Here is a 27,191-nt window from a genome sequence, read left to right as displayed (position 1 = left end):
TTAAAATAGGAATCCTCTCCAGAAAGTGGGTTAGGACGAGAGTGGTCAAATTGTTTATAACTTCTAATTAAATTTTTCCGTCTTTTGGTTGGAGACATAGTATGTTACCATCAACCTGATTTTTATTCTCAGAGGCTGACAGGTCCTGAGACATGATTGTGGGTTACTTGTGTTTGCTGCTTTTCTCTTGCATGAGCTGGTTTCCACGTCACTGAATGGGCCTGTGTGTTTTGCTTATATAACTCTTCTGAAAGTACCTTCTGTTTTAGGAGAGCCAATTTTCAGCCATATTTTTTAAGGAAAATTTTGCAGGGTAAATTAGCCTTGCTGGGTCTGGGCTCCTCATTCTTGGATACTTTGGAGCTCGGGAAGATATTGAGAGATGGACGTTCTTGCTGCTTTACTACTTCTAGGTAAACTGTAACTTTGGAATTTGCCCGTTTCTGTAGAAATGAGGTTTCATTGCTTTATTTATGTAGTTGTTTTGTGTACTGCTAATTATTACGGTAGAGGAAACTGTACTAATTCGTAATACAAATGTTTACATTTAAGTAATGCTTATGTTTTCATCCTTACCCTAAAATATACGGACTTTTTCTTCACTATTTCTTTTGGCTAATTTTTGAATACCAAATTAGCACCTATCCTTATTTCACATATTATAGTTGAGGCAATCAAATATAATTTGGTTTTCGCATGCTTTAAGTAAGCACTATAGTGTTGTTTTTTGCAATTATACATTTTGTTTTGTTAGGTTTCTTTTTCTGCTTTTTGAACATGAAAAAGTTATGACCCAGGTTATGATTCAGAAATCAGGTTGTTTAAATAATAGGCATTTCTTCCTCCTGGTACAGAAAGTGCCTACGTAAACCCACATAGATTTATTAAGTTCTTATGTGCTTGTGATATTTTTCTACACTGTGGGGGTGGAGGTGGTAGGGAAGGGAAACAAAACAAAAGAGATTAAGATACAGTTCTTCGTTTCTCAAAAAATGTTCATTTAAAATGATATTACTAACTTGCTAATTGTTGATAGTCCTTAGGAAAAATCATTCATTTGAATTCTCAAGTCCTTGATGTTTTTGAATTCAGAAACAGTGATGTTCTAAGATTCCTGATGTTAGAATTGTAGAAGGAGAACAAGTAAGACATAAACATCTCTCGAGCTGTTCTACTTAAAAAAATGATACTGAGTAACTCACTGGTGGAACAATAACTTCTCAAATTGAGGGGTTCCTTTAGTGCAGCAGGGAAAGACTGTTGGGATGTGAAGAGTTATGAATGATTAGTTATGTTTCTGCTTTTTGTGCTTGTCTGTAACCATCCACTTTCCTGCTTCGACCCAGCCCTCTCTTAATTCTTATTTCGCATTCATTTTTCCCACCAGTATTCCAACCAGTATTCTCAAAATGGCAGTATGAAAAGAGCACACAGGTTCCGGAATCCAATGGCCTTGGGGTTGAACACCACCTCTGCTGCTTAGCGGCCATGTGGGCTTGGACAGGTTTAACCTCCTGGAACCTCGGTTTCCTCTTCTATAAAATGGGGTTAATTTTTGCTGCTTTGTAGACTGGGGATTTCCTTATGGAAAACCCTTGGCTCATGGAAGCATATGGCCATTGTAAACCTTTTCAAGCAGACAAGTACTCCCATCGTGCATGCTTCAACATTAGAAAACAGGTCTCTTGACATTCCAAAAGCTGCCAAGTCTTATGCTACTTTGCATCTACTTGGTTTTTTGTTTGTTTGTTTGTTTGTTTTTTAATCAGAGTGCACTAGCTATGATAAAAGACGGTCTACGCTGGATACATGGCACCCAGATGTAGGGGTTGCCCTCCTTGGCAGGCCCCTGATTGAACAGAGCAGGTTCTGAGGGAGATGTCAAAGGTGGCCTGGAGATGCAGAGCCCCAGGTGGAAGGGGGCGTAGGTTAACCAGCAGAAGTGAGAACTTTCAATATCTGAAGAGCCCTCTTGAAGAGGGGTTGAGCCTGTTCTGTGTGGCCTGAGGTGATCCTGGAGACACATTTCAGCCAAAGCTAAGGTGGAACTTCCTGTCAGCACCACACAGAGGTGTGTCCTGGCAATGGTGTGTTCTCCATCCATGGAGTGTGCCAGTTGTGGCGAGTCATTGGACCAGACCCCATTTAGTGTCTCTTCAAACTCCAAGGTTTAATGAATTTTATCTTTCCTCACTGATCAGTGCCATGAGTATGGGTAACTTTGTTCTTTAGCAAATGTTCCTTGAGCTCCCACTGTGTGTCAGGCCCTGGACTGGTAGTTCCATCCCTAAAGAGTGGCAAGGGGCTCACTGTCTGGTGAGCAAGAATCACAAGCAGACATCTGGAATACACGGTGTGTGATAGGCTAGGATGAGCAAGAGTTGGCAGCACAGTGAGGTGGGAAAGAACATGGACTCTGGAGGCAGACTGCCTGGATTGAACTCCTGTACGGCCACTTAGCAGTTCTGTGACCGTGGGCAAGTTACCTTCCCTCTCTGTGCCTTGGTTTCCTCATCTATACAATGGGGATAATGATAGTCCCATTTCATAAGATTGTTAAAGGGTTAAATGAGTTAGTATTTATAAAACACCTAGAACAGTGCCTGGCACATAGTAATCACTATCTATATGTGTGTTTGTTAAATTAAAAAAAATAGATATAATTTTTGGCAGAGTGGCATGGGAGGATAGAGGACAAGAATCTAATCCAGTCTTGAGGATCAAGGAAAAATCCCTAGAAGTGACATCTGAGCTTCATCCTTGAAGGATGAGGAGGAGTCGGCTAAGGAGGAAGCTGGGGCAGAGCTCCTGTCACATGGAATGGGCAGTAAAAGGCAGAGGTGAGAGAGAGCAGGCCTAGGTCAGTCACCTGCATGTAGCTGTGAGGTGGGACAAAAGGCCAGGGGCCCACATCACATCACTGTGTTGTATCCTGAAGGCTATGGAGAGCTGCTGAAGCAGGGGACAGCAACATCACATTTGTGTCTCGGGAAGATCACCATCCAGAACAGTATTTGCCTAATGCCAGTCTCCTGGGCACCTTGATCAGAGTCACCTGGGGACCTTGTTAAAAATGCATATTCCAATTATTCAGCTGTAAGAAAGAATATGTTCTGAGACATGCTGCAACACAGATGAACCTTGAAAGCATTATGCTGAGTAAAATAAGCAAGGCACATAAGGACAAATATTGTATGATTTCACTTATATGAAATTCTCTAGAAATAGAAAATTGGTAGAAATAGAACATAGACTACAGGGTGGGGAGGAGGGAAGGAGGAGTGTTGCTTAGGGAGTGTTTTAGTTTCCTAGGCTGCTTAAGCAAATACCATGAAATGGGTTGAGTTAAACAATGGGAATTTATTCGCTCACAGTTTTGAGGCCGGGAAAATGTCCAAATCACGGCGTCAACAAGGGGATGCTTTCTTCCCAAAGATCAGCTGCTGGTGACCCTTGGCTCCTCTACCACATGGCAAGCACATATTGGCATCTGCTGGTCTCTCCCTTCTCTTCCAGTTTTCCTTGATTTCAGCTTCTTGCTTCTGCAGCTTTCTCTCTGTGTGTCTGCATTTCATTCTGTTTATAAAGGACTCCAGTATTAGGATTAAGACCCATCTTGATTGAGGTGGGTCACACCTTAACTGAAGAAACCTCATCAAAAGGTCCTACTTAACATGGTTCTAGGAATGGATGAAGTTTCAGAACATGTTTTTCTGGGGTGCATGCAGCTTCAGACCACCACAGGGAGTCTAAGTATTTGTAAATGTTGGAAAATTTTAAATAAAACTCCAGATAAAAAGTATATCCCTGGGCCCATCCCCAGCCCTACTGAATCAGAATCTTGGCAGGAGGGGAACTCAGAAATTTGCATTTTTAACAAGCTCCCTGGATGAGTCTACTGTACAGAAAACCTGAAAACCACTCATCCAGAGGCTGGCGGAAGGGTGATGCTGGCAGGCAACTCAGGGGCTGCTTTGCTGATCTAGTAAAAGGCTGGGAGTGACTTGGATGCAGGTGTTGGTGTTGAACCTGGAAAGAAGGAAGCAAAACTGAGACAGGTTATGGTGAATGCTCTCTGGTCTGTATAGCTAATTGGGTGAGTGTAGGGGGCCAGGCTGATGGGAGGGGAACTCTACCAGGCCACCTAGAATTGGGTGGTTCAGTGAGTGCTTCATTCACTCATTTCTGCAGGCATTCCTTCACACAAATGTCTCATCTCCATCTGGGATAAGAGCTTGGAGGGCTGAGGTAAATGCCAGGAACATAGACTGGGAGGTGAACCACGTAGGGCTGGTAGCTGCCTGTGCCTGGCTGAGAAGTCCAAGGGAAGCAGTCGAGCAAGGAGAGAAGCAGGACAAGGCCCAGGTGATGGGTGAGCTGGGGAGCAGAGTGGGAGGAAGAGCAGGTTGGAGAGATGATGGATGAGGTGCATTGGGGTTGTGTCAGAGGGGTGGGGTCCGAGACCAAATGGGTGCCACATCCTGCCTGAATGTGGGTTTTCAGGGTTTGATGACTAGGAGAGACCCTGTCAGGAGCCACTGTTTGGGACTTGGCAGTGCCTTCCAGGAGTGAACACATGGCTTGGGAAGGACCAGGTCTCCCAGGAGCTGTGGAAGCAGCTCCAGATTGACAACTTCTGTACTTGTTTTGTTTGGCCCAGGAAATGTTTTTAAATTTTTTAGTTTATTTACCCATGTTTTTTAAAATGAGGCAATTTCACATAAATTCCCAGACACTTTTTAAAAACTCAGACTCCCCAGCAACCTGAGGCCCACAGTCCCTTGCAGTAACAGTTGCTGAGCCAAGCAGCTGGGTAGGGGCTGCCCCTTGTGAGGAGCGTGCTTGCTCTCTCCTTTGCCACAGTCCCCACCACTCCCTATGTCTGGCCCTGTTCCCTGACTTGTTCCTGTCATCTCCTGAGTTTGTGCCCTGTGGTGTAGATAGAGGGAAAAAGGAAAGGGCCCAAGATGAAATCCTGGGCAGACAGAGGAAGAGAGGCCATGAGGGAGACAGAACAGGACCAGCCAGAGAGGTGGGGCCCAGTGGAGAGGAGTGTTCCGGAAGCCGACGGAGGCTGGTAACCTGCCTGAGATTCCCAAGTGGGCAGCTAGGATCCCCGTCTTAACCATCTATGTGTGTGTGTGTGTTGGGATGAAGCTCTCGTACTTGTTCCCTTTTTACAAGAGGTTTGCTGGGAAAGGGACTTAACATGATAGCAGAAATTAAAGAAGATTTTCTGAGTAGGAAAGTGTGGAGCCCTTGAAAAGTGACTGGGTGTTATGACATTCGACTTGGTTGTTCAGAGACCTTTGCTTGCCCAGCCTTGGCTTGTCCTTGTAGTAGGCTATTAGCATTTGCAGTTTCAGTGTTTTGTGGGGAAACCTGAAGATCCATGGTATATAGAAGTAGGGATTTTGCTGGTGGAAATTTGCATAGTACCAGCTGGGAGTGAGCTCAGCTGCTGAGCAAGCCTGGTCCTGCAGCCCTGCCAGGGGACTTGTGTAATCCTCTACTCTTGGTCCTATGTTCATTTTATGAAGAAAATCATGTGCCATCGTGATATGTGCAAATTTGGGGATTCATGAAGATCTTGATATGCTTTGCTGGCAAAGCTTTGGGGGTGCAACCCTTGGAATGTCAAGGGTCTGATGTACTCTATACTCATTTAAAAAGCCACAGTGAGGTTCCTCTTGGGTTTTACTTTGGTAAGTTGGAGTCAAAAAGAATGAGGAACTGAAAATGAAGGTTATGTCCTAATACCCCCATTTTTATCACTGTCACTGTGGTTTAAAATTGCATTGGAGGGAGGTGAGAGTATTAAGTAGCACATCCTTCTGTGAGCTGAAGATGGATACATTTATGAAGATGGGTCATTTCTAGCTTTCTTCCAGAGTGGGATAATTGCATGGTTTCCCTTTCTCTCTCCCTCTCCCTCTCTCTTTCTCTCCCTCTCTCTCTCTCTCTCCCTCTCCCTCCCTCTCTCCCTTTCTCTTGCTCTCTCTCATTTCTCATCTTAGAAAATTTTCCATAAGACTAAGTAAACAAGGGGATAGAGTTGGATGTTCAAAGGTGTTCATTACAGCATTCGGGGAGGCAACCAAAGTGTCCAATGATGAATACTCCCGCAGACGTTACACAGATCCATGTTTCTTGATTCGGATGGTTGTACATAATATATTAAATTAATGTACATATGATATATTACTGCTTTTATATAGGAATATATTTGTGTGTATTTTGAGCCAGCAGTATTGATAAGAAGGGAACTCTGTCATTTTAGAGTAGAGGAAACTATCAGGGCTAGTTAGTAAAAATAGAAAATGTTAGTAAAATAGTCAGTGAATTCAGGGGAATATTTGTAGGTTGCCAAGACCGTATGGAGAAGAGACAAAATAGGAGAGGAAAACTGCAGGGATGTTTACATTGGCATAACCACTGAAGGGAGGTGAGCCAAGGACACAGATGGAGTTTGACCAGATGGAGTTGGGACCAGCTGAGCCGACCAGCCCAGGCCTCCTTCCCGGTTGTCTTGGCAACAGGGCACTGGCCCCATGCTGATGACATGGAAATGAGAAAGTCCACCTTCACGTGAAGTAATTGGTAATGAGAGGCGCTGCCCTGCGATCTTGATAGCAGCTCCACCCCGGGGGGTGGTTGTGACGCTGACTGGGAATGAGGCCAGGAGGGCAGAATTTGAGTTCTGTATGAGAGGGTGAAGTTAAGCCTGCACACCAGAGAGGGCTCTGGGACTGTCTCACTCTCCTCCCCCGGGCTGTTTGCTCTGCCTTACTGTGGCCCTGGAAAGCTGGGCTGCTCAGGGGTGGGGAGAACAGGGAGTCAGCCTTGATTTTTCTGGTTTGGGCTCCAGCATCACCTCTTGCCTCTCCCTGCCTCCTGTATTATCTGAGGGGCTGACACTCCACTGCCCAGGGGTCTGCCTCTTGTGGAACCCAGAACGCAACCACATCTCTCCATCTTTGCAACCTCAGAATATTTACAAGAGGGTGTTAGCTCTGTTACAACCATATATTCTGGATATTAGCCCTGTATCCTCTGATTTCTAAATATTTTCTCTCATTTTGTAGGTTGTCTTTTTCCTTTCATGATGAATTCTTTTTTTTAAATGTAATTTTATTGAAATATATTCACATACCATACAATCATCCAAAGTATAAAACAGTTGTTCACAGTATCATCATATAGTTGGTCATTCATCACCACAGTCAATTTTTGAACATTTTCATTACTCCAAAAAATAAAAATAAGAATAAAAATAAAAGTAAAAGAACACTCAAAACTTCCCATATCCCCCTCCTCCATACTATTCATTTACTTTTTTGTACCTATTTTTTCTACTCATTTGTCCATACACTGGGTAAAGGGAGTGTAAGCCATAAGGTTTTCACAATCACAGGGTTACACCATATAAGCTATATACTTATATGATTGCCTTCAAGAATCAAGGATATTGGATTGCAATTCAACAATTTCAGATATTTCCTTCTAACTATTCTAATAAACTAAAAACTAAAAAGCGACATCTATAGAACGCATAAGAGTTACCTCCAGAATGACCTCTCAACTCCATTTGAAATCTTTCAGTCATTGAAACTTTATTTTGTTTCAATTCTCCTCCCCCTTATGGTCCCAAAGGCTTTTCTCAGTCACACGATGCAGGGTCCAGACTCATTCCTGGAAGTCACATTGCCAGTGAGATTTATACCCCTTGGGAGTCATGTAGGGAGGAGGGCTGTGAGTTCATCTGCCAAGTTGGCTTAGAGAGAGAGGCTACATCTGAGCAACAAAAGAGGTCCTCTGGGGGTGACTCCTAGGGATAATTATGAGTAGGATTAGCTTCTCTTTTGCAGTATCAAGCTTTGTAAGGGCAAGCCCCAAGATCAAGGGCTCAGCCTACCAAGCTGGTGGTGCCCAATGCTTGTGAGAATATATGATGAAGTCTTTGATACACAACAGGTTTTAATTTTGATGAAATTCCATTTACCTGTTTTTTCTTTTGTTGCTTGTGCAGTTGTTGTAAGAAACTACTGCTTAGCATAAGATTCTGCAAGATGCTTCCCTGTGTTTTCTTTTAGCAATTTTATGTTTGGGTTCTTATATTTGGGTCTTTAGTCTACTTTGAGTTGATTTTTATATTTGGTATGAGGTAGGGGACACCTTCATTCTTTTGCATATGGATATCTAGTTTACCCAGCACCATTTGTTGAAGAAACTATTCTTTCCCAATTGAGTGGCCTTGGCACCCTTGTCAAAAATCAGTTACCATAGATGTGAGGGTTTATTTCTGAACTCTCAATTTGATTCCATTGGTCTATATATCTGTCCTTGTGACAGTACCATGCTGTTTTGTTTGCTGTGTACAACAGGATTATAATAAGGTTTAAAATCAGAAGTGTGAGTCCACCAACTTTGTTCTTCTTTTTTGAGATGGCTTTGGCTCTTTGGGGCCACTTATTCTTCCATATACTTTGATGATTGGCTTTTCCAATTTGATGATTTTTGCAGAGAAGTTTGTTGGAGTTTTGATTGGGATTGTGTTGAATCTGTAAATCGCTTTGGGTAGAATTGACGTCTTAACTATAATCTTCCAGTCCATGAATGTGGAATAGTCTTCCATTTATTTAGTTCTTCTTTGAGTTCTTTTAGCAATGCTTTGTAGTTTTCTATATATAAGTTTTTTACACCCTTGGTTGAATTATTCCTAGATATTTGATTCTTTTAGTTGCTATTATAAATTTGATTCTTTTAGTTGCTCTTCTTTTAGTTGCTATTGTATTTTTCTTGCTTTCCTCTTCAGAATGTTCATTACTAGTGTATAGAAACACTACCTACTTTTGCATGTTGATCTTTTATCCTGCCAATTTGCTGGATTCATTTATTAGTCTTAATAGCTTTGTTGTGAATTTTTCAGTATTTTCATGTTGTCCACACATAGTGAAATTTTACTTCTTCTTTTCCAATTTGGATGATCTTTATTTCTTTTTCTACCTAATCACTCTGGTAAGAACTTCCAGTACAATGTTGAATAATAGTGGTGACAGTGGGTATCCTTGTCTTGTTCCAGATCTTAGAGGGAAAGCTTTCAGTCTTTCACCATTGAGTAAGATGTTAGCTGTGGGTTTTTCATATATGCCCTTTATCATGTTGAGAAAGATTCCTTCTGTTCCTATTTTTCTAAGTGTTTTTATCAAGAAGAGGTGCTATATTTTGTCAAATGCCTTTTCTGCATCAATTGAGATGATCATGTGGGTTTTTTCCCCCTTCATTCTGTTATTGTGGTGTATCACATTAATTAATTGTCTTATGTGGAACAACTCTTGCATACCTGGGATAAATCCCACTTGATCATGGTATGTAATTCTTTTAATGTACTTTTAGGTTCAGTTTACTAGTATTTTGTTTAGGCTTTTGCGTCTATAGTCATAAGAAGTACTGGTATGTTATTTTCTTTTCTTGTGGTATCTTTATCTGGCTTTGGTATGAAGATGTTGGCCTAGTAGAATGTATTAGGGCGTGTTCCCTCCACTTGAATTTTTTGGAAGAGTTTTAGCAGGATTGGAGTTAATTCTTGGAATGTTTGGTAAAATTCACCTTTGGATCCAGCTAGCCCTGGGCTTTTCTTTACTGGCGGTCTTTGATTACTGATTCAATCTCTTTCCTAGATATTGGTCTGTTGAGATCTTCTATTTCTTCTTGAGTCAGTGTAGGTAGTTTCCAGATTTCTAGGACTTTGTGCATTTCGTCTAGGTTATCTACTTAGTTGGCATATAGTTGTTCACAGTATCCTTTTATAAACCTTTTTATTTTAGTGGGGTCAGTAGTAATGCCCCCTTTCATTTTTTATTTCAGTAATTTGCATCCTCCCTTTCTTTCTTTGTCAGTCTAGTTAGAGAGTTGTTGATGTTATTGATCTTTTCAAAGAACCAATTTTTGGTTTTGTTGATTCTTTCGATTATCTTTTGTTCTCTATTTCATTTATCTCCACTCTAGTCTTTGTTATATCCTTCCTTCTGATCACATTGAGTTTAGTTTGCTCTTCTATTTCTAGATCCTCCAGTTGTGAGGTTACGTCTCAGATTTTAGATCTTAATTCTTTTCTAATGTAAGCATTTAGAGCTATAAATTTCACTCTTAGCATTGCCTTTGCTGCATCCCGTAAGTTTTGGTATGTTTTGTTTTTATTTTCATTCACCTCGGGATTTTTCCTAGTTTTGATTTCATCTTTGACCCATTCATTGTTTAAGAGTGTGTTGTTTAATTTCCAAGTATGTGCATTTTACAATTCTCCTTCTGTTATTGATTTGTAGTACCATTCCATTGTGGTTAGAAAGGATACATTATATGATTTCAATACTTTTTAATTTATTGTAACTTGTTTTGAGACCTAACATATAGTCTATCCTGGAGAATGATGCATGTGCAATAGAGATGAATGTGTATTCTGCTACTGTTGGGTAAAGTGTTCTACGGATGCCTGTTAGATCTAGTTAATTTAGAGTATCATTCAAGTATTCTATTTCCTTATTAAGCTTCTGTCTATATGTTCTATCTATTATTGAATGTGGTATGTTGAAGTCTCCTACTATTAAGGTAGAACCATCTCTTTATCCCTCCAAATCTACATATTTGCTTCATATATTTTGGGGCTTTGTTGTTAGGTGCATCTATTTAAAATTGTTATTTCTTCTTGTTGAATTGACCACTTTATCAGTATATAGTGAACTTCTTTGTCCCTTTTAACAGTTTTTTTCTTATAGCCTACTTTATCTGATTAATATAGCTACCCCAGTTCTCTTTCAGTTACTATTTGTATGGGACATATTTTTCCATCCTTTCACTTTTAACCTACTATTGTCTTTGAATTTAAGGTGGGTCTCTTGTAAACAGCATATAGTTGAGGCATGTTTTTTATCCAATCTGCCAATCTCTGCTTTTTGACTCGAGTTTAATCCATTTACATTTAAAGTAACTACTGATAATGTACCAGATTCTTCTGCCATTTGGCTACTGGTCTTTGTAAATCTTAATAGGTTTTTATCCTTCATTTCTTCCATTAATGCCTACTTTCATATTTATTTCATTTTTGTATTGTATCATTTTGAGTCCCTTCTTATTTCTTTCTGTATATTTTTTCCTGTCTTTTCTTTGTTCTTATCATGAGACTTACATTTAATATCCTAAATCTATAACAGTCATGTTTTATCTCATACCAACATAACTTCAATAGCCTATACATATACTATTCCTATTCCCCAATCCCCCATTTTTTTTGTTGTGGTTGTTAATAATTGTATCTTTCTACATTGTATGTCTAAAACTATAGATTTATCATTACTTTTTATGCATTTGCATTTTAGAATCTGTAAGAAGTAAAAAGTGGAGTTATCTACTAAAAGTTACAATAACAATAGTACTGGATTTATAATTACCCATATGATTACTTTTACCAGAGGTCTTTCTTTATGCTGTTTTGACCTACTGTCCTAGTGTCCTTTCCTTTCAGTCTGAATAACTCCCTTTAGCATTACTTACAGGGCAGTTCTAGTGGTGATGAACTCCTTCCAGCTTTTGTTTATCTGGGAATGTCTTAATCTCTCCCTCATTTTGACAGACTTGGCAGATACAGAATTCTTGGTTGATATTTTATTTCAGCACTTCAAATATTTCATCCCACTGCCTTCTTGTCTCCATGGTATCTGATGAGAAATCAGCATTTAATCTTCTCAGGACTTCCTTCTACATAACACATTTGTTTTGTTCTTTTTTTTTTGTCTTTTGCTTACAGCTTTTGGAACTCTCACTGTCCTTGGCATTAAGCAGTTTGACTATTATGTATATGGGTATAGTTCTCTTTGATTTTATCCTGTTTGGTGTGTTTTGTGCTTCTTGAATGTGCATATCCATGTCTTTCATTAAATTTGTTTTTTTTTTTTTTCGTTTCGTTTTGTTTTTGTTTTTTTTGCCATTATTTATTTGAATATTCCTTGTGCCACCTACTCTCTTTCTTCTCCTTCTGGGACTCCCATAATGTGTATACTGGTACACTTGATGGTGTCCCATGGGTCTGTTAGGTTTTGTTTGCTTTTTTAAATTCTTTTTTCTTTCTGCTCATCAGCCTGAATCATTTCAATTGTCTTGTCTTCAGGTTCACTGATTCTTTCTTCTGTCACTCCAATCTGCCTTTTTTTTTTTTTAATAAAGGGAGTTTATTTGGTTATAAAGTTACAATCTTATGGCCATGCAAATGTCCAAGCAAAGGCATCAGCAGTAGCGTACCTTCACTGAAGAACACTGATGGCATCTGGAGAACCTCTGTTAGCTGGGAAGGCATGTGGCTGGTGTCTGCTTTTTCCTAGGTTGCGTTTCAAAATGGCATTCTCCAAAATGTCCTCTAAGCTGCAGCTGCTCTGAGGTCCATCTGCCTGTGAGCTTTTATAGGGCTCCAGAAAATTAATCAAGACCCACATGAATGGGAATTACCCAAAGTTGGATGGGTCACATCTCCATGGAAACAGCCTAATCCAAAGATTCCAAACTAATCAGCACTAATACATTGGCGCCCACAAGATTGCATTAAAGAACATGGCATTTTGGGAGACATAATACATCCAAACTGGCACAGGTGGCAGAACTACTCTTTTTTTTTTTTAATTCAATTTTATTGATATTGTTCACATACCATCCAATCATCCAAAGTGCACAATCAGTTGCTCACTGTACCATCACACAGCTGTGCATCCATCACCACAATTAATTTTTTTTTCAATTTTTAGAACATTTTCATTACTCCAGAAAATAAATAAAAACAAAAAGGAAAACTCAAATCCTCCCATACCCCTAACCCACCCCCCTCCATTATTGATTCATAATATTGGTATAGTACATTTGTTACTGTTGCTGAAAGAATGTTAAAATACTACTAACTGTAGTACATAGTTTGCAATAGGTATATTTTTTCCCTATATACCCCTCTGTTATTAACTTCTGGTTATAGTGTCATACATTTGTTCTAGTTGATGAAGCAGATTTCTAATATTTGTGCAGTTAAACACAGACATTGTCGACATGATTCACTGTTTTATGCATTCCCATCTTTTAAACTCCAACTTTACTTCTGGTGACATACATGACTCTGAGTTTCTCGTTTCCACCACATTCACATACCATTCAGTACTGTTAGTTATTCTCACAATAACATGCTACCATCAGCTCTGTCCATTTAAACACTTACGTTCAACTTAGTTAAACATTCTGCTCATAATATGCAACTGCTCCCCATTCTTTAGCCTCATTCTATATCCTGGTAACCTATATTTCATGTCTATGAGTTTACATAATAAATAGTTGATATCAGTGAGACCATACAATATTTGTCCCTCTGTGTCTGACTTATTTCACTCAATATATTGCCCTCAAGGTTTCTTCATCAACCTGTTTTTTTTTTTTAAGACAGTTTTGTTCACACACCATATATTTCATCCTAAGTAAACAATTGATGGTTCCCTTTATAATCACATATTTATGCATTCACCACCATCACCGCTATCTATATAAGGACATCTCCGTTTCTTCCACAAAGGAGGAGGAAGAGTCAAAGAAGGTAGAGAGATAAGAGAAAAAGAAAAAGAAAGAAAAAATGACAGCTAAAAAACAACTAAAGGAAAGATAGAATTAAACTAAAGTACAATAAAAGAGTCAGACTACATCACCAATGCCAATAGTCCCATACCCCTCCCTTATGTCCCTGTCTTATAGGCATTTAGCTTTGGTATATTGCCTTTGTTACATTAAAGGAAGCCTAATACAATGTTTCTGTTAACTATAGTCTCTTGTTTGCATTGATTGTATTTTTTCCCCAATATCACCCCATTTTTAACACCTAGCAAGGTTGACTTTCATTTGTTCTCCCTCATGTAAAAACAGATTTGTACATTTCTTCACAATTGTTGAGCACTGTATGTTTCACTGAGTTATACAGTCCCAGTCTTTATCTTTCCTCTTTCCTTCTGGTGTCCCACATGCCCCTAAACTTCCTCTTTCAACCATACTCACAGTCATCTTTGTTCAGTATACTTACATTGTTGTGCTACTATAACCCAAAGTTGTGTTCCAAACCTCTCACTCCTGTCTTTTTCTATCTGTCTGTAGTGCTCCCTTTAGTATTTCCTGTAAAGCAGGTATCTTGTTCACAAACTCTGTTATTGTCTGTTTGTCAGAGAATATTTTAAACTCTCCGCCATATTTGAAGAACAGTTTTGCTGGATATAGGTTTCTTGGTTGGTGGTTTTTCTCTTTCAGTATCTTAAATATATAACCCCACTTCCTTCTTGCCTCCATGGTTTCTTCTGAAAAATCTGCACATACTCTTATCAAACTTCGTTTTTATGTGATGGATCATTTTTCTCTTGCTGCTTTCAGGATTCTCTCTTTGTCTTTGACATTTGATAATCTGATTATTAAGTGTCTTGGCATAGGTCTATTCAGATCTATTCTGTTTGGGGTACACTACACTTCTTGGATCTGTAATTTGAAGTCTTCCATAAGAGATGGGAAATTTTCATTGATTATTTCCTCTAATATTGCTTCTGCCCCTTTTCCCTTCTCTTCTCCTTCTGGGACACCCAAGACGTGTACATTCATGTACTTCATGTTGTCATTCAATTCCCTTAGACATTGCTCATATTTTTCCATTCTTTTCCCTATCTGTTCTTTTGTGCGTAGGATTTCAGGTGTCTTGTTCTCCAGTTCCTGAATGTTTTCTTTTGCCTCTTGAAATCTGTATGTCTCCATTGTGTTTTTCATCTCCTTTGTTGTACCTTTCATTTCCATAGATTCTGCCAGTTGTTTTTTCAAACTTTTTCTACCTTATGTTCACCCAGTGTTTTCTTTATATCCTTCATCTCTTTTGCCATATCTTCCCTGAACTCATTGACTTGGTTTTTGAATTGATTTATCATACTTATTTGAAAATCTTTAATTGATTGTTTCATTAAAGTAGAAGAATATCTCAACTGTATCTCACTTGAGGTATAAGTTTATTCCTTTGACTGGGCCATATATTTGTTTTTCCTAGTATAATTTGTAGCTTTCTGTTGTCTAGGCATCTGGTTTCCTTGGTTATCCCAGTCAGGTTTTCCCAGACTGGAACGGGTTCAGGACTCAGAATAGGGCTATATTCAGTGTCAGGTTTCCCTGAGGATGTGTCTTAGAAGATTGGCAGACTTTCCTGTGAGGCCTTTAGCCACCATGCTTTTCCTAACGCACCCAGCAGGTGGTGCCTGTCAGCCTATCGCTCCCAACTGGTGTAAAGAGGTGTGGTCCCTTTAGTTCTCAGCTTATGTTGTTTCTGTTTTGACTGTTTTCTCCCAGACCCTGGGGTCTGAGTTCTGAAGGGAGGCTAGGCACTAGAGCTGGACCCCACCTCCTTCCTCTTAGGGAAGATACACCCTCGAGGGAGTTATCCTCTGTATTTGAATTACTCCTTTGTCTCTATGACTCTGTTAACTCCACCCCGTCTGGCTCAGAGCATTGAGATCTGAAAATGGCTGAGGCTTTCTCCACTGAGCTACTCAGGTTGAGAGAGAGAAAAAAGAAAAGAAAGCCCCTTTTCAGAGCCAGTCCACAGGCCCCTAGTTTCACCCATTGGTCAGAGAGAGCACCTGGTCTTCTGGGCTCCCATTCCTGGGGCACAGTTGTCTGGCTCTCTAAAGTCAGTTGTCTCTAAAAGCCTCTGTGTTATTATTTTTTTTTTATTAATTTTTTTTTCTGTCAGCCCCACCTCCTCTCCACTGGGAGCAACCTCAGGGTACTTTTCTGCTTGTTAGAGGTTTGTCTATGTTTGTAGCTTGTATTCAGCAGTCCACATTTGTTAATTAAAACCCAGTTGGAGCTAGGCTGAGCTATAGTCACTTGCTGCTTTCTCCCACAGCGAGGTCTTACAGCTCAGTCTGCCATGGGGGAAAGGGGCTCCTGGCATGGTTCCTCAGTTCTTACTTACAGTTTTTATGTTGTGATCTCAGCCATTCCACCCATCCAGGTTGGTATATGATATGTGGACAGTTACGGTTGTCCCCCAGAAGTTGTTCCAGATTATTTACTTGTTGTTCCTGGTTGTTTATTAGTTGCTCCAGGGGACTAACTAAATTCCATGCCTCTCTGTGCTGCCACCTTGCCCCCTTGCAATCTTCTTTTGAAACCCTCTAGGGACTTTTTCATTTCAGTTACTGTGGTCTTAAATTCCAGAATTTTTATTTGGTTACTTTTAAAAATTTCTCTCTCCTCATTGAGATTCTCATATTGTTCATTCATTGTTTTTCTGGTATTCTTTAGCTCTTTCTCCATGTTTTCCTTTATCTCCTTAATACCGAGGATTTTTTTAAATGTTTTACTGGAATGTCCAAGGTCTGGTCTTGTTCATTACTGGTTTCTCTATTTATATCTTTTTCCTTTGGATGGGCCATCATTTTCTGTTTCTTTGTCTTGTAATATTTTGTTACACACTGTAAATTTTAATACTTTAAAGTGTTAATTCTGGGATTTAGTCCTTGAACTGTCTGTTCCTTCAGTTTATTTCCAGTTAGTGATGTGTCAGAGATTTCCCTGTGTGCCAGGAGCTACCTAATACAAACCAATGCAAAAAGCACCTTTCACAGAATTTGCAAACTGGTCCTGTGTTGGCTGGTTGTCTACTTCAGGGTTTAGCCTTCCTATCAAGAAGATCAGAGGAGGTAAATGTTAAGGGCACTTCCTGTCTGTCTGGCCTGAGACTTGTCCACAGGTTGTGCTTGCTCATGGCCTTAGGAATTCCCCCATTTACAGTCATTTGAATGCACCCTCTACTCCCTATGAAATAGACTTTCTCCACCTTTTGTATGCTCTAGTGTATGACTTAATGCAGGTAATCATTTACCCCAGCCCACTTTGACTTCATTGTTTCTTGTACTGCTTTAACTGTCTGCAAGTTGTTTCTGCCTGCAGGCATGTCCTGGGAGGGTGAGCCCAAAAGAAGTTTCCTAGTTCAGACTTTCAGGCTGCCACCCAAAAGATTGGCACTACATACAGGAGCCCCAGTAAGCACATAGGTGTTACTCTGCGCCCTCCAGACAGGGCCAGGGAACCCCAATGAGCACCCAGGTTGGCTCCACACTGTGTTGGAGGAGGGGCTAGCAAGGGTTCCAGAGCTTCTCCTACCATTTTTAAAGCTGTGTTTTCTTGATTTGGCATGTCTTGGTTTTTGCAACCCTTTAACATTTTCTGGGGTTTTGAGGAAGATGGCTCTGCCAGGCTTTGCTAATTATTCAAAGATTCTGTGGTGGGAATAGCACCCCGGAGTGTCTTACAACGCCATCTTGGTCAACCCTTAACTCCTCATATTTATATGAATTTTAAAATTCTCTTTTGTTTTGAAAAAATAAAATTTGTAAAAAAATCTTTTCCTGAGGGTGGTAAAACCATAAATATGTTTCCAGGTAAGTTGAATTCTTAATCTGAGTCCATGGACTTCTGCATTGTTCCTGTGTGTTTCAAGGGTCCTATGAATTCCCAGAAATAAAATTCAAAAGATTGTGTATGTGGTGAGTATCAACAGTCTGTCAGAATTTCATATGCAGCAGGGGTGAGGGGAAATAGGAGAATGGGAGTAGTTTCTGACCCTAAACCATCAGGAATATCTGTGGTGGTTTATTGGTTATAATAGTTCTTTCTCAGGACCTGGCCTAAACCTGATCTCTATTATTTCTAGTTTCTCTCATGATTTGGAATCCTTGGTGCTCGCCTCATCTAATCCAAAGCACCCTGTTAGGCGAGGCCAGTTCCCACTGGTCCCCGGGGAAGTGAGGGGTTCCCGACCCCTCTGCAAGGCTGCAGCTCCAGGGGGAATCCCCACACCCTGGCAATATGTGGACGTCAGTCACCTTGGGAGAGGTCAGGGGCTAGGACGAGGAGGAGATAAGAGCTTGTGAGCAGCCTAGGAAGGAGAGCACCAGCATGAAGAAATGTGCCGAGCCCTGCGCCCCATGAGCTTCCCCTGCTGTGGTCCACTGGCTCCCTGAATGTAGCCAAGCTTGCTACTGGCACCAGAAGCACTTACTGGATCCTTACCTAATGTGATTCACCATGAGGCAAAATAAATATTAAAAATAAGCAAAATAAGGAAAATAAGAAAGGCTGGTTTCATGGTATTGCCCAATATAAGTAGATTAAAATGGGAAAAGTAAATTCAATGATTTGAGCCATCTTGCCTATATAAAATCAATGACCTGAAGGTGTGCAAATGTGGACCTGGATTTTCACATTTCACCTGGTTGTTTTCTAAGTTTCTAAATATGATTTTCACCCCTGCTTTTAAAAGCAAATGATCAGAAACAAATAACAGAACTGTGGGCTCTGGTGGTGTGGTTCTGGCTTACCTTTGAACAATTACATTCATACATTTTCCAGTACAACATAGAGATAGAGTAGTGCATTTAAGATAATTTAGTGGGTTGAGGAGCACTAAGGGAATTGTGGGAATTACCTCTTAGAACAAATCATTATTCCTTGGCAGATCAGTGAAGGAGATTCAAGAGCCTTTTGGATTATTGGGAGGAAGAAGTTAGAGAAATTAGGTGGCAGGGCTGGAGGTGTTTTAGCTTATGAGAGGGCTTCATTTTGGGTAAGCTGAATGTATTTAAGAAAGTCAGAAAAACTGCTAAAATTGGGGTGATTGAGAGGGGAAGGGGGACTGGCTCATTGTGTTTCTGTGAAAAGTGTGGACACAGAGAGTCAGCATCCTTTCCTAATCCCTATTTAAGGGAGCATCTTTTAAGGGCCTGTAGGGAACAGAAATAATTACATGAAGGGGATGGGCATAGAAATAGCATTTCTTGATCCCTTACCACATCCCAGGCACTGTACAGTACAGTGACTTCTCAGGTCATTCTCATCACAACCCTGACAGTAGGTATCACCATCCTCACTTTATAGATAAAGGAAATGAAGCTTAGAGAGGCAAAGATACTTGCCCAGGGTCACTGCTAGGAAGTAAAAGAGCCAGGACTTGAACCCAGGTCTTTGTGACTCTGGCTCATGCCCAGTCCCCAGTCCCTAACCACCTCCCTGCGTTCAGAACCACAGACAACCAGAAAGTAGGAGTGACTACGAGAGGAGTCCCAAGGAAGAGGTAAATAAAGTCTCCCAAGGAAGTGGCCAGCCCAGGGCTGAAGTCCCCACAGGAGCAAAGCAGGCTCTGGAGCTGGAAGCACATCATGGTGGCTCTGGACCTTGGTCTCAGGAGGTTCCATGCTAATGCATTCACTGGTGTGACTTGTTGGGCAGCTGAGCCCGGAGCAGTAGATACAGTTGAGCCAACACTTTATCCCTCATCGGGCTAACATTCACTGGGACACCAGTAGGTGCCTGATACCCAGCTTTAATCTGTCGGGGTGTCTATACAATCAGAGGAAATACTGACAACCAAACCACAGAAACACAGTCATGATGGGAAGCAGGGGTTCGCAGGTTGCTTGACTTCCACTGCCAAAGGGCATCTTCAATGTGAGGAAACCTTCCTTTCTCTCTTGGGAAAGTCCCTTCTTGGCACAGCAAGCAAAAGTCAGATCCCCATCCCTGGGCCAGTCTGTGTAGCAAGGACAGGGTCCTATAGGAGCAGCATGTTAACTCCCACCAAAACCACAGGATTGGCACTGGGGAAGGAGCTGCCCCCTAAGATGAGGCTGACTCCACAGAAGAAAGTGGGGGCGGCCTATGAGCTGACCCAGAGAAGTTGGCCCACCACAGTGCTCCGTCAAAGTTGGTTTTGAGACATGATGTGAGGGGTTTACAGAAAAAGGTTCTTAAAACTAGACCTGGTGGAAGAAAGCCAGGCATGCAGGCAGATTTGAGTCCTCTGCTCAGCCAGGGCCTCAATATGGGAGATAAGCTAGAGACCATAGGTGTTGACTTGAGCACCTTGGAGGAAGGACACTGACTTGTCTTTGTGCAAGTCAAGGTGACTTCCAGGTAATGAACTGGCAGCAGACACTTGGTTGTAACATTACCTGCTGACCCTGTGGATTGCTGAGTTTGTGGAAATAACTGAGGTGGCCTGAGGCCTGAGGTCAGACAGGGGCTTGTGGCCTGGGAGCCTGTGCTCCAAAGTTATGATCTGAGCCTGATCCTGGACCTTCCCTCCTTTCCTCTATTCCTTGGAGACCATCAGTAGAATAAACAAAGTTGAAATAAGCAAATCATCAATAGATGAAACATCTCCCTCCAGCCATGTTCACATGTTGACTACTGAGGCTTTCATATCCCAAGACCAGTTAATAAGGTCATATTTTGCCCAAGGCTATTACTGACCACTCTTATGGTGATTTCCTAGTATTTCCTTTATGCCTAAGTCTTCACTCCACCATTCCTGCTCCCGCTCCCCCAAATCAAAGACTGAGGAGTGCAGGAGGTGCCCTGAGCCCTGACTGATAAGGCCATTTCTCCCTTAAGGTCCATATGCTTTGTATTCCCTCTTTCTTATTTAATATCTGACTGCCTGCCCCAACTGAACTGTTGGCCTTATTCTCCAATGAATCCCCAACAGAGACTCAATAAATGTTGGATGGCTGGACAGATAGATGTGAACATTCCAGGCTTGGGAGATAAGCAGGTCTGGGCTTACAGGTTGTGGGACCTTAGGCAAGTCCCTTAACCTGCTTCTGGCTAAGGTCCAATGCCTGGCCAATGGTTACACTACAGTGGCGAACTCCAAAGCTAGAAAAAGCAGAGGGGCTCAGTTTGGCTTGTATCATAGTCATAGCTATGGGATGTTAACTAATAATGCATGTGGATTCACCCTCTGTGCATGGGAGGGGTGGGGAGAGGTGGCAGGGAGGGGGCCTGCAGGGAGCAACATCTGGTTGTTTACTCAGAATTCTGAGAAAAGAGGCCTAAGGAGATGTGTTAATGTTCTCTGCCATTTCTCTGAAATTAGCATCTTCATATTAGTGGCTTGTATATATACCCCCAGGATGAAAGTGATGGTAGATGAAATGAACAGGTTAAGCAGCCATAAATAAAAGAGACTCGTTTCCCCAGGCGATTTCTAGAAATCTTCCCTTCTACTTGGTACTCCCATGACTGAGAGGCTGTCATGGAGAAATTGCATACCCATGGCTACAGCGTTAATTATCAGTGAAGGATATCTCTTATTCCTTGCTCAGGTTGGCCGTGGTGGTGCAGTAGCCTTCAGGCACTCATCTAGATGCATGGGTGCTTCCCACCTACAGAATGAAACTCTTTATCCTTCTATTTGCCCACTTGCTGTTCTTTCTGCCCACCTCCACAGTCCCTTGTCTTGCCTGAAAGGCATCCGAGCTGGCTTGTCACCTGCTTCATGTCAGCAGAGTTCCTAATTGTCCCATGGGGCAGCTGGAGGAGCCAGGAATGGTTTTCCCCAGGCCAGGCCTGCTGGGAGAAGCAGGATCCTGGGGCCCCAGGCCCCAACATCTGTTTCCCATTCCCCTCGGTACAGATGAGCAGGCCATGCCCAGCAGAGCTGATGTGGCAAGTCACACAGCAGCCCTGGTAGAAGCAGCCTCCAGCCTGGGTGTGCCTCCTTCAGACTCTTCATACTGACCTCTCAGCGGGCCCCCTTGCACATCAGCGCTAGTGGAGAGACTGGACCCGACCTCAAAGGGGATCTAAAGTGTATCTCTGCCAGTTTGTAGGCTTCTGTCTGCTGTGCTTGCCCATGCTGGCTCCCCGTCCCCAACCCTCCCCTCTTTCCTTCTCCTCTTCTCCTCCATGTTGCCAGCTTCATTTTAAGCCTTTCAGGCTCAGCTTGGGTGTCTTCTCTAGGGAGCCTGTCTTGGATGATCCCCACCCCCAGGCTGGTTAGGTAATCCTACTTTCTCAGTGCTCCCATTTGAGGATTAAATGAGATATTTCGACAAAAGCATGGAGCACAGTGCCTGGCTCAGAGCAGCCCTTAGGTTCAGTAAGGATTTATGGAAGGTCTGCTCTGTGCTGCTCTCTGAGGTAAGGAGGGGGTGGTGGACATAAACATGAAAGAGGCATAGCCTCAGCCCTCTGGATGTTGGGTAGGAAGTGACAAACTGCTTACCCCTGCTCATATGCACTGAGGCATGAGCCATGACAACAGCAGGAACTGGGTAAACATATAGAAGAGGGCCATCGAAACTGTCCAGAGGCTCAGGATAGGCTTCCTGGAGGAGGTAATTCCCCATGAAGGAGTTGACCAGATTTGGGGAGCAGAGGTGGGATGAGAGTGGAGTTGCAAGCAAAGGGAGAGCGTGGATGAGAAACATCCTAGGGAAGAGGATCTCAGCATCGTTTTAGAGCTGTAAGAGCCAAGTGGAGAGGGCTGGGGAGTGCTGTGGAGATGGAGCTGAGGAGACTCCTTGCCTCTCAACTTCTTTGCATCAGAACTGCCCCTGAATGTGTGATATCTGGAGGACCCCTTGAAGGCCCCATGTGGCCTGACGCTGCCTCCCGGTGACAAAAGGAGGCACAGATAGCACAAGGTGATTTCAATAGCCTGAATTAGTGGAAGCAACCAACAGGTCCAGGTGGCAGAGGAAGCAGCAGATAAGAATCTTGCTGGACTGAAGGTCTCCTTCTGGTTAACATCCAGCTCTTTATCTGTGGCTTTCAAACCCAGCTTCCTGGGGTCATGGGCGGATCATTTGGACCCAACTCCCGTGGTTCCCAAGTGGCAACCCCACTAGGCCTTACCCTCTGCTGCTTACAAATAAACCAGCCAACTCTGGGTTCTCTGGGATGCCCAGGGACAAAAGCCCCTCCTGTGTTACTCCTATTGTTGTGGCTCCTTAGCTTCTCTCCCTGGCCCAGACTCAAAGGAAGCCCCACATTGATGGCCAAGGGGCCAGATTTAGGTAAGGTTTCATGAAAGTGCAGAGTCAAGGACTGAGGGATGCCACACAGCCAGAAGGGCCGAGTCAGTAAGACGCTGCCTTAGGACACCTGCTCTTCCTTATTCCTTGCCTCAGGCCCTAGCTCCTCAGTGGTAAACAACATCTAGGTACCCCAGCTGTGTATTAGCAGTTGTGGCTCCTTCCAGCTGCTGGGGGAAAAGTGGCTCTAGGAGCAACCAAAGAACTAGACTTGAGTTGGCGAAGGATCACCTCGGTGGCTCTCTGATTATTGTGTTAGTAATACAAGTAATGAATGAAAATATGCTTACTGTAAAAAAAAATGTATGTTTAGACAATTGGAAACATATTTCTATACTTATAGAATATATGTAATATATGCATATTGTTAATGTATGTGTGTGTATAAAACAACAGACATTTATAAAAAAACAAGTAAAAGTACTTACTTCTTCACACCCCATTCTATTTATTCCCCAGAGGAAACCACTGCTACATTGTTATAGGTTTCCCTCTAGACATTTTTCTGTGCATTTACATTGTGAACAAATGCCTATGTATTCATACATTCACAGTTTGTTTTTTCTTTCAACAAAGAGAATTACATAAATATCCAGTGTCTTGATTCACTTCACTTCATTTATCTTTGATTCTTTTCCATTCTTTTTAACTGTGACAATAATTCCACAGTATGGTTGTAACACTGTTCTGGTAATGATGGATATTTAGGTTATTCTCTTTTGTAACTATAAACAGCACTGCAGTGAATCTATTTGAACGTACCTATTTGTGCATGGGAATTTGTATCTTTATAGGATAGATTCCAAGACAGAATAATGGGATCAAGAGATAATGCACATGTAACATTTTGATGGCTACTGCCAAACACTGCTTCTCAAAGGTCACTCCAGTTTCTGTTCTCACCTACAGTGTATGGAAGTATCAGGTTACATCTTTGCCAATAATGGATATTATCATTAAAACTCGTTTTTCCAGTCTGATGGGACAAAATCATAAGCCATTACTGTTTTATTTTGTATTTCTTTAAATATGAATAAGGTTGAGCATCTCTTCATCTATTTGTTGGCCATTGATATTATTTTTCTGTAATCAGCCTGCTCAAATCCCTTACTGATTTTCCAGTTGTAGGAGCTCTTTATATGATATTAATCATTTGTCTGTTAGGTATGTTGCCAATTTTTTCCTTTTAGTGTATTGCTTATCTACTACCTTGTTTATGACATCTTTTTGCTGAAGGGAAGTTTTAAATATTTATACTGTAGAATTTATCAATTATGCAGTTATTAGTGAATTTCAGTTGATTTAGACTGAAGTTTGGTCCCATTTTCGCTATCGTTCAAATGATTAATAAACCTTTTAGAAGTTAAATAGTTCAGTGGGCATGCTTTTTTTCCATATGTTTCCTTAATCAGTGGATGATAAAAGTACAAGTACTATCATGCAGGAAATTCTAGAAAATTCACAGTGATGCTAAAAAGAGTTTCCCTGACTGGGGACTACTGACCCAGAGGAAGGGCTTATATCTGCTTATAAATTACTGATAAGATGTGTTAATCAGGACTCTTGGTTGAAAGTAACTGAAACCCAACTCAAACTAGCTTAAGCAAGAGGAGGACTTTTTCTACTTACACAACTGGGAAATCTAAGAGAAGTTGTGGCTTTGGCCACACCTGGACCCAGGGGCTCAAAGGATGTCCTCGGGTCTGTCTGTGTCTGTCTGTCTCTCTCCATTTGTTGGCCTGGTTTGTTCCCACTTAGCACCATTCTCTTCCACTGTAAACAGAGACTGTCCATGGAAGAACAGACGCCTGGGGCAGTTCCAGGTCTCCATTCTTATGGATCAGCATTCAGAGGAAAAAAGAGGCCCTCTTCTAGTGTCTTTCAAGGAAAAGGAGTCTAGCTGCCCCCTCACCATGGGGCCTGGGAATGAGACCCCATTCCTCATTTGTGCTGGTCACGTGACCACCCCAGCCAGGGGGGAGGACACTGTGATTGACGGTTGTACCAGAACCTCATGGGGAGGGGGAGGGGCTGTTCACCGAAAGAAAGAGGTTCCAGATGGACAAATGTAACAGATCACAGGACCCACATAGGACACCCAGAAGAGTGCAGGGGGGAAATCCTAGCCTGGAGTCAGAGGAGTGAGTGTGAGACAGGGCTCCATTCACCACATCCTCCTTGGGCAGCCACCTTAACCTCTCCCTGGTCCTTGGTTCTCTTCTCTGTAAAGTGGCCTCGTGAGGATTAATGAACCAATGCCTGTGAATGGGCTCTGGGGGCTGCAAAGTGCAAAGCAGATGGTATTAAATGAGATACGTCAGATACCTATATCTGGCATTTAGTAGGTGCTCAATACATGATGGTTTTCCTCCTTTGTTTTACTGATAACAGAATTCAAAGGGTGTTAGGAGTGAAGCAATCGGTTCATGAGTAGTTAGTGTGTAAGTTCTTTCTTTAACCACCTTGAATGCGGCCCCTTTCTCTGGGACACCCCACCCAGTGTTGCAGAGATAATTACTGGTGAGGAAAGGTTGATGACATCAAGACAGGAGCAGGGCACAGTGGGGGCTTGAGAAACAGTTCATGCCTGGGAAGCTGCTTCCTCCTCCACTGAAGTCCATCCTAATTCTGAGGGAGCGAAGAGTAACTAAAAGTGAAATTCAGCCCCACTTTGGGCCACTCCAGTTGGCTGGGTGCCTCCAGTGACTTCGTGTGTCCTGACCTGCTTTGCTTTCCTTGCAGTCCACCTGATTCCAGTGTCGACAGCTAAGAATGGAGTGAGTAGCAGGAGTCGAAAGAGAATCATGCCGGACCCGGTGACGGAGCCCCCTGGGATGGACCCTGTTTATGAGGCTCTTTTGTACTGCAACATTCCAAGTGTGGCTGAGCACAGCATGGAAGGTAGGCCTGGCCGACTTGGCACTTGGCAGCCCAGGACTCAGTGCCTGGGCGGACACCCTTTTGGGGGCTACTTCTTCAAACAACAGAGAACAGTAGTGAGGAGCCAGATGGCCTGGGTTCAAATCCTGCAGTTCCTACCAGGCTGGACCCTTGAATGAGTTGCTAGGTCTCAGCTTTCTCAGCTGAAAATGGGGGTCACCAGCAATGCCTTTCCAAAGAACTGCTGGGAGAATTAAATAAACACTCAGCACAGGGCATGGATCATGACAAGCTTCTGCAGATGTTCGCCGTTGTTATGATTTTTAGTGAGGCATCGGCACAATGGAAGGGTGGTCTTGTTGGGGCCTTGGGGCGTCACCTGCAGTTACTTGGCTTTCCAGACAGGCACTCTCAGTACTCAGGATGACCATGGGAAGCCCTCCTTGTGTCTTGAGGGAAAGGGGTAAAAAAATACGACTTCTATGTCGAGTTGTGATTTTTTGAAAATGTACCAAAGGATGCTGAATATTTATTTTATCTATTTGTGCCCTGCCTGAAAGATTTAAAGCAGAAGTGCATGCAGTATTTCTGTGGGCCTCCTATGGTCCGTGGATGCAAGCGAGGGCATGTGAATAGTCACAGCCACATTTCACTGACCTCCAGCAAATAGATCCCCAGGGGTCTGGGATATAACCAGCCTTCTCATGTTGCTCTGCCCAGCCTCAGGCGGCTTCAGCGGCCCCCACTCAGCACAAGGGCTCCATCCGACCTCCTCCACATCCCAGCCTGGGCATGACCAGGGTCTGCTCCCCACCCCACACCCCACCCTCATCGCCAGGAGTGAACTGTGTGCTGTGAGGCCCAAAGGGCTGCTGCTTCCTGAGTGATGACCGCACGGTTTGCCTCCCTCTCGCAGGCCACGCCCCACATCATTTTAAGCTGGTCTCAGTGCACGTGTTCATTCGCCATGGGGACAGGTATCCGCTTTACGCCATTCCCAAAACGAAGCGACCAGAAATTGACTGCACTCTGGTGGCTAACAGGTAAATTGCACTTCTTCTAAAAGTTGTTTTCATGGCTCTGTTGTTTCCTGTACTAATCAAAATGATGACTGTGGATAATTACGGGATGGGGAGTGACCACTTACTGTTTGCCGGGTGCCTGATATTCCGAACAGTACTGCATGTTAATATATTTTACAGTTAAGGAGACTGAGGCCCAGAGCGGTGAGGCCACACAGCAGAGAAGCTGGGATTTGAGCCAAGGTCAGTGAGAGGCCCACTCTCCCACTCTGCTGTTCCTCAGTTTGAGAAACAGCTGGGACATGGTCTGGGGAGCACTGCATTAGGAGTCTTTTGGAGCCTGGCCCAGCTCTTCTGCCATCCAGGA

The 27,191-nt window shown here is 42.5% G+C and overlaps 1 protein-coding gene across 7 annotated transcripts in view; it reads left to right on the top strand.

The window, feature by feature from the left end:
* PXYLP1 (2-phosphoxylose phosphatase 1) overlaps positions 1-27,191 on the top strand; it is a 75,795-nt gene that overhangs the window by 34,337 nt on the left and 14,267 nt on the right. For 6 of the 7 annotated variants that reach the window (XM_037843810.1, XM_037843833.1, XM_037843791.1 and 3 more), the window contains 2 exons: positions 25,665-25,823; positions 26,719-26,845. In XM_037843810.1, coding sequence (XP_037699738.1) covers positions 25,665-25,823; positions 26,719-26,845 — 286 coding nt within the window. Of the gene's footprint in view, positions 1-299; positions 414-25,664; positions 25,824-26,718; positions 26,846-27,191 lie in introns of those variants that run through there. The other variant, XM_037843842.1, reaches the window with a different exon arrangement.

This window comes from Choloepus didactylus, chromosome 1 (assembly GCF_015220235.1).
Source record: "Choloepus didactylus isolate mChoDid1 chromosome 1, mChoDid1.pri, whole genome shotgun sequence".
NCBI classification, from domain to species: domain Eukaryota; kingdom Metazoa; phylum Chordata; class Mammalia; order Pilosa; family Megalonychidae; genus Choloepus; species Choloepus didactylus.
This window is presented reverse-complemented; position numbering and strand designations above follow the sequence as displayed.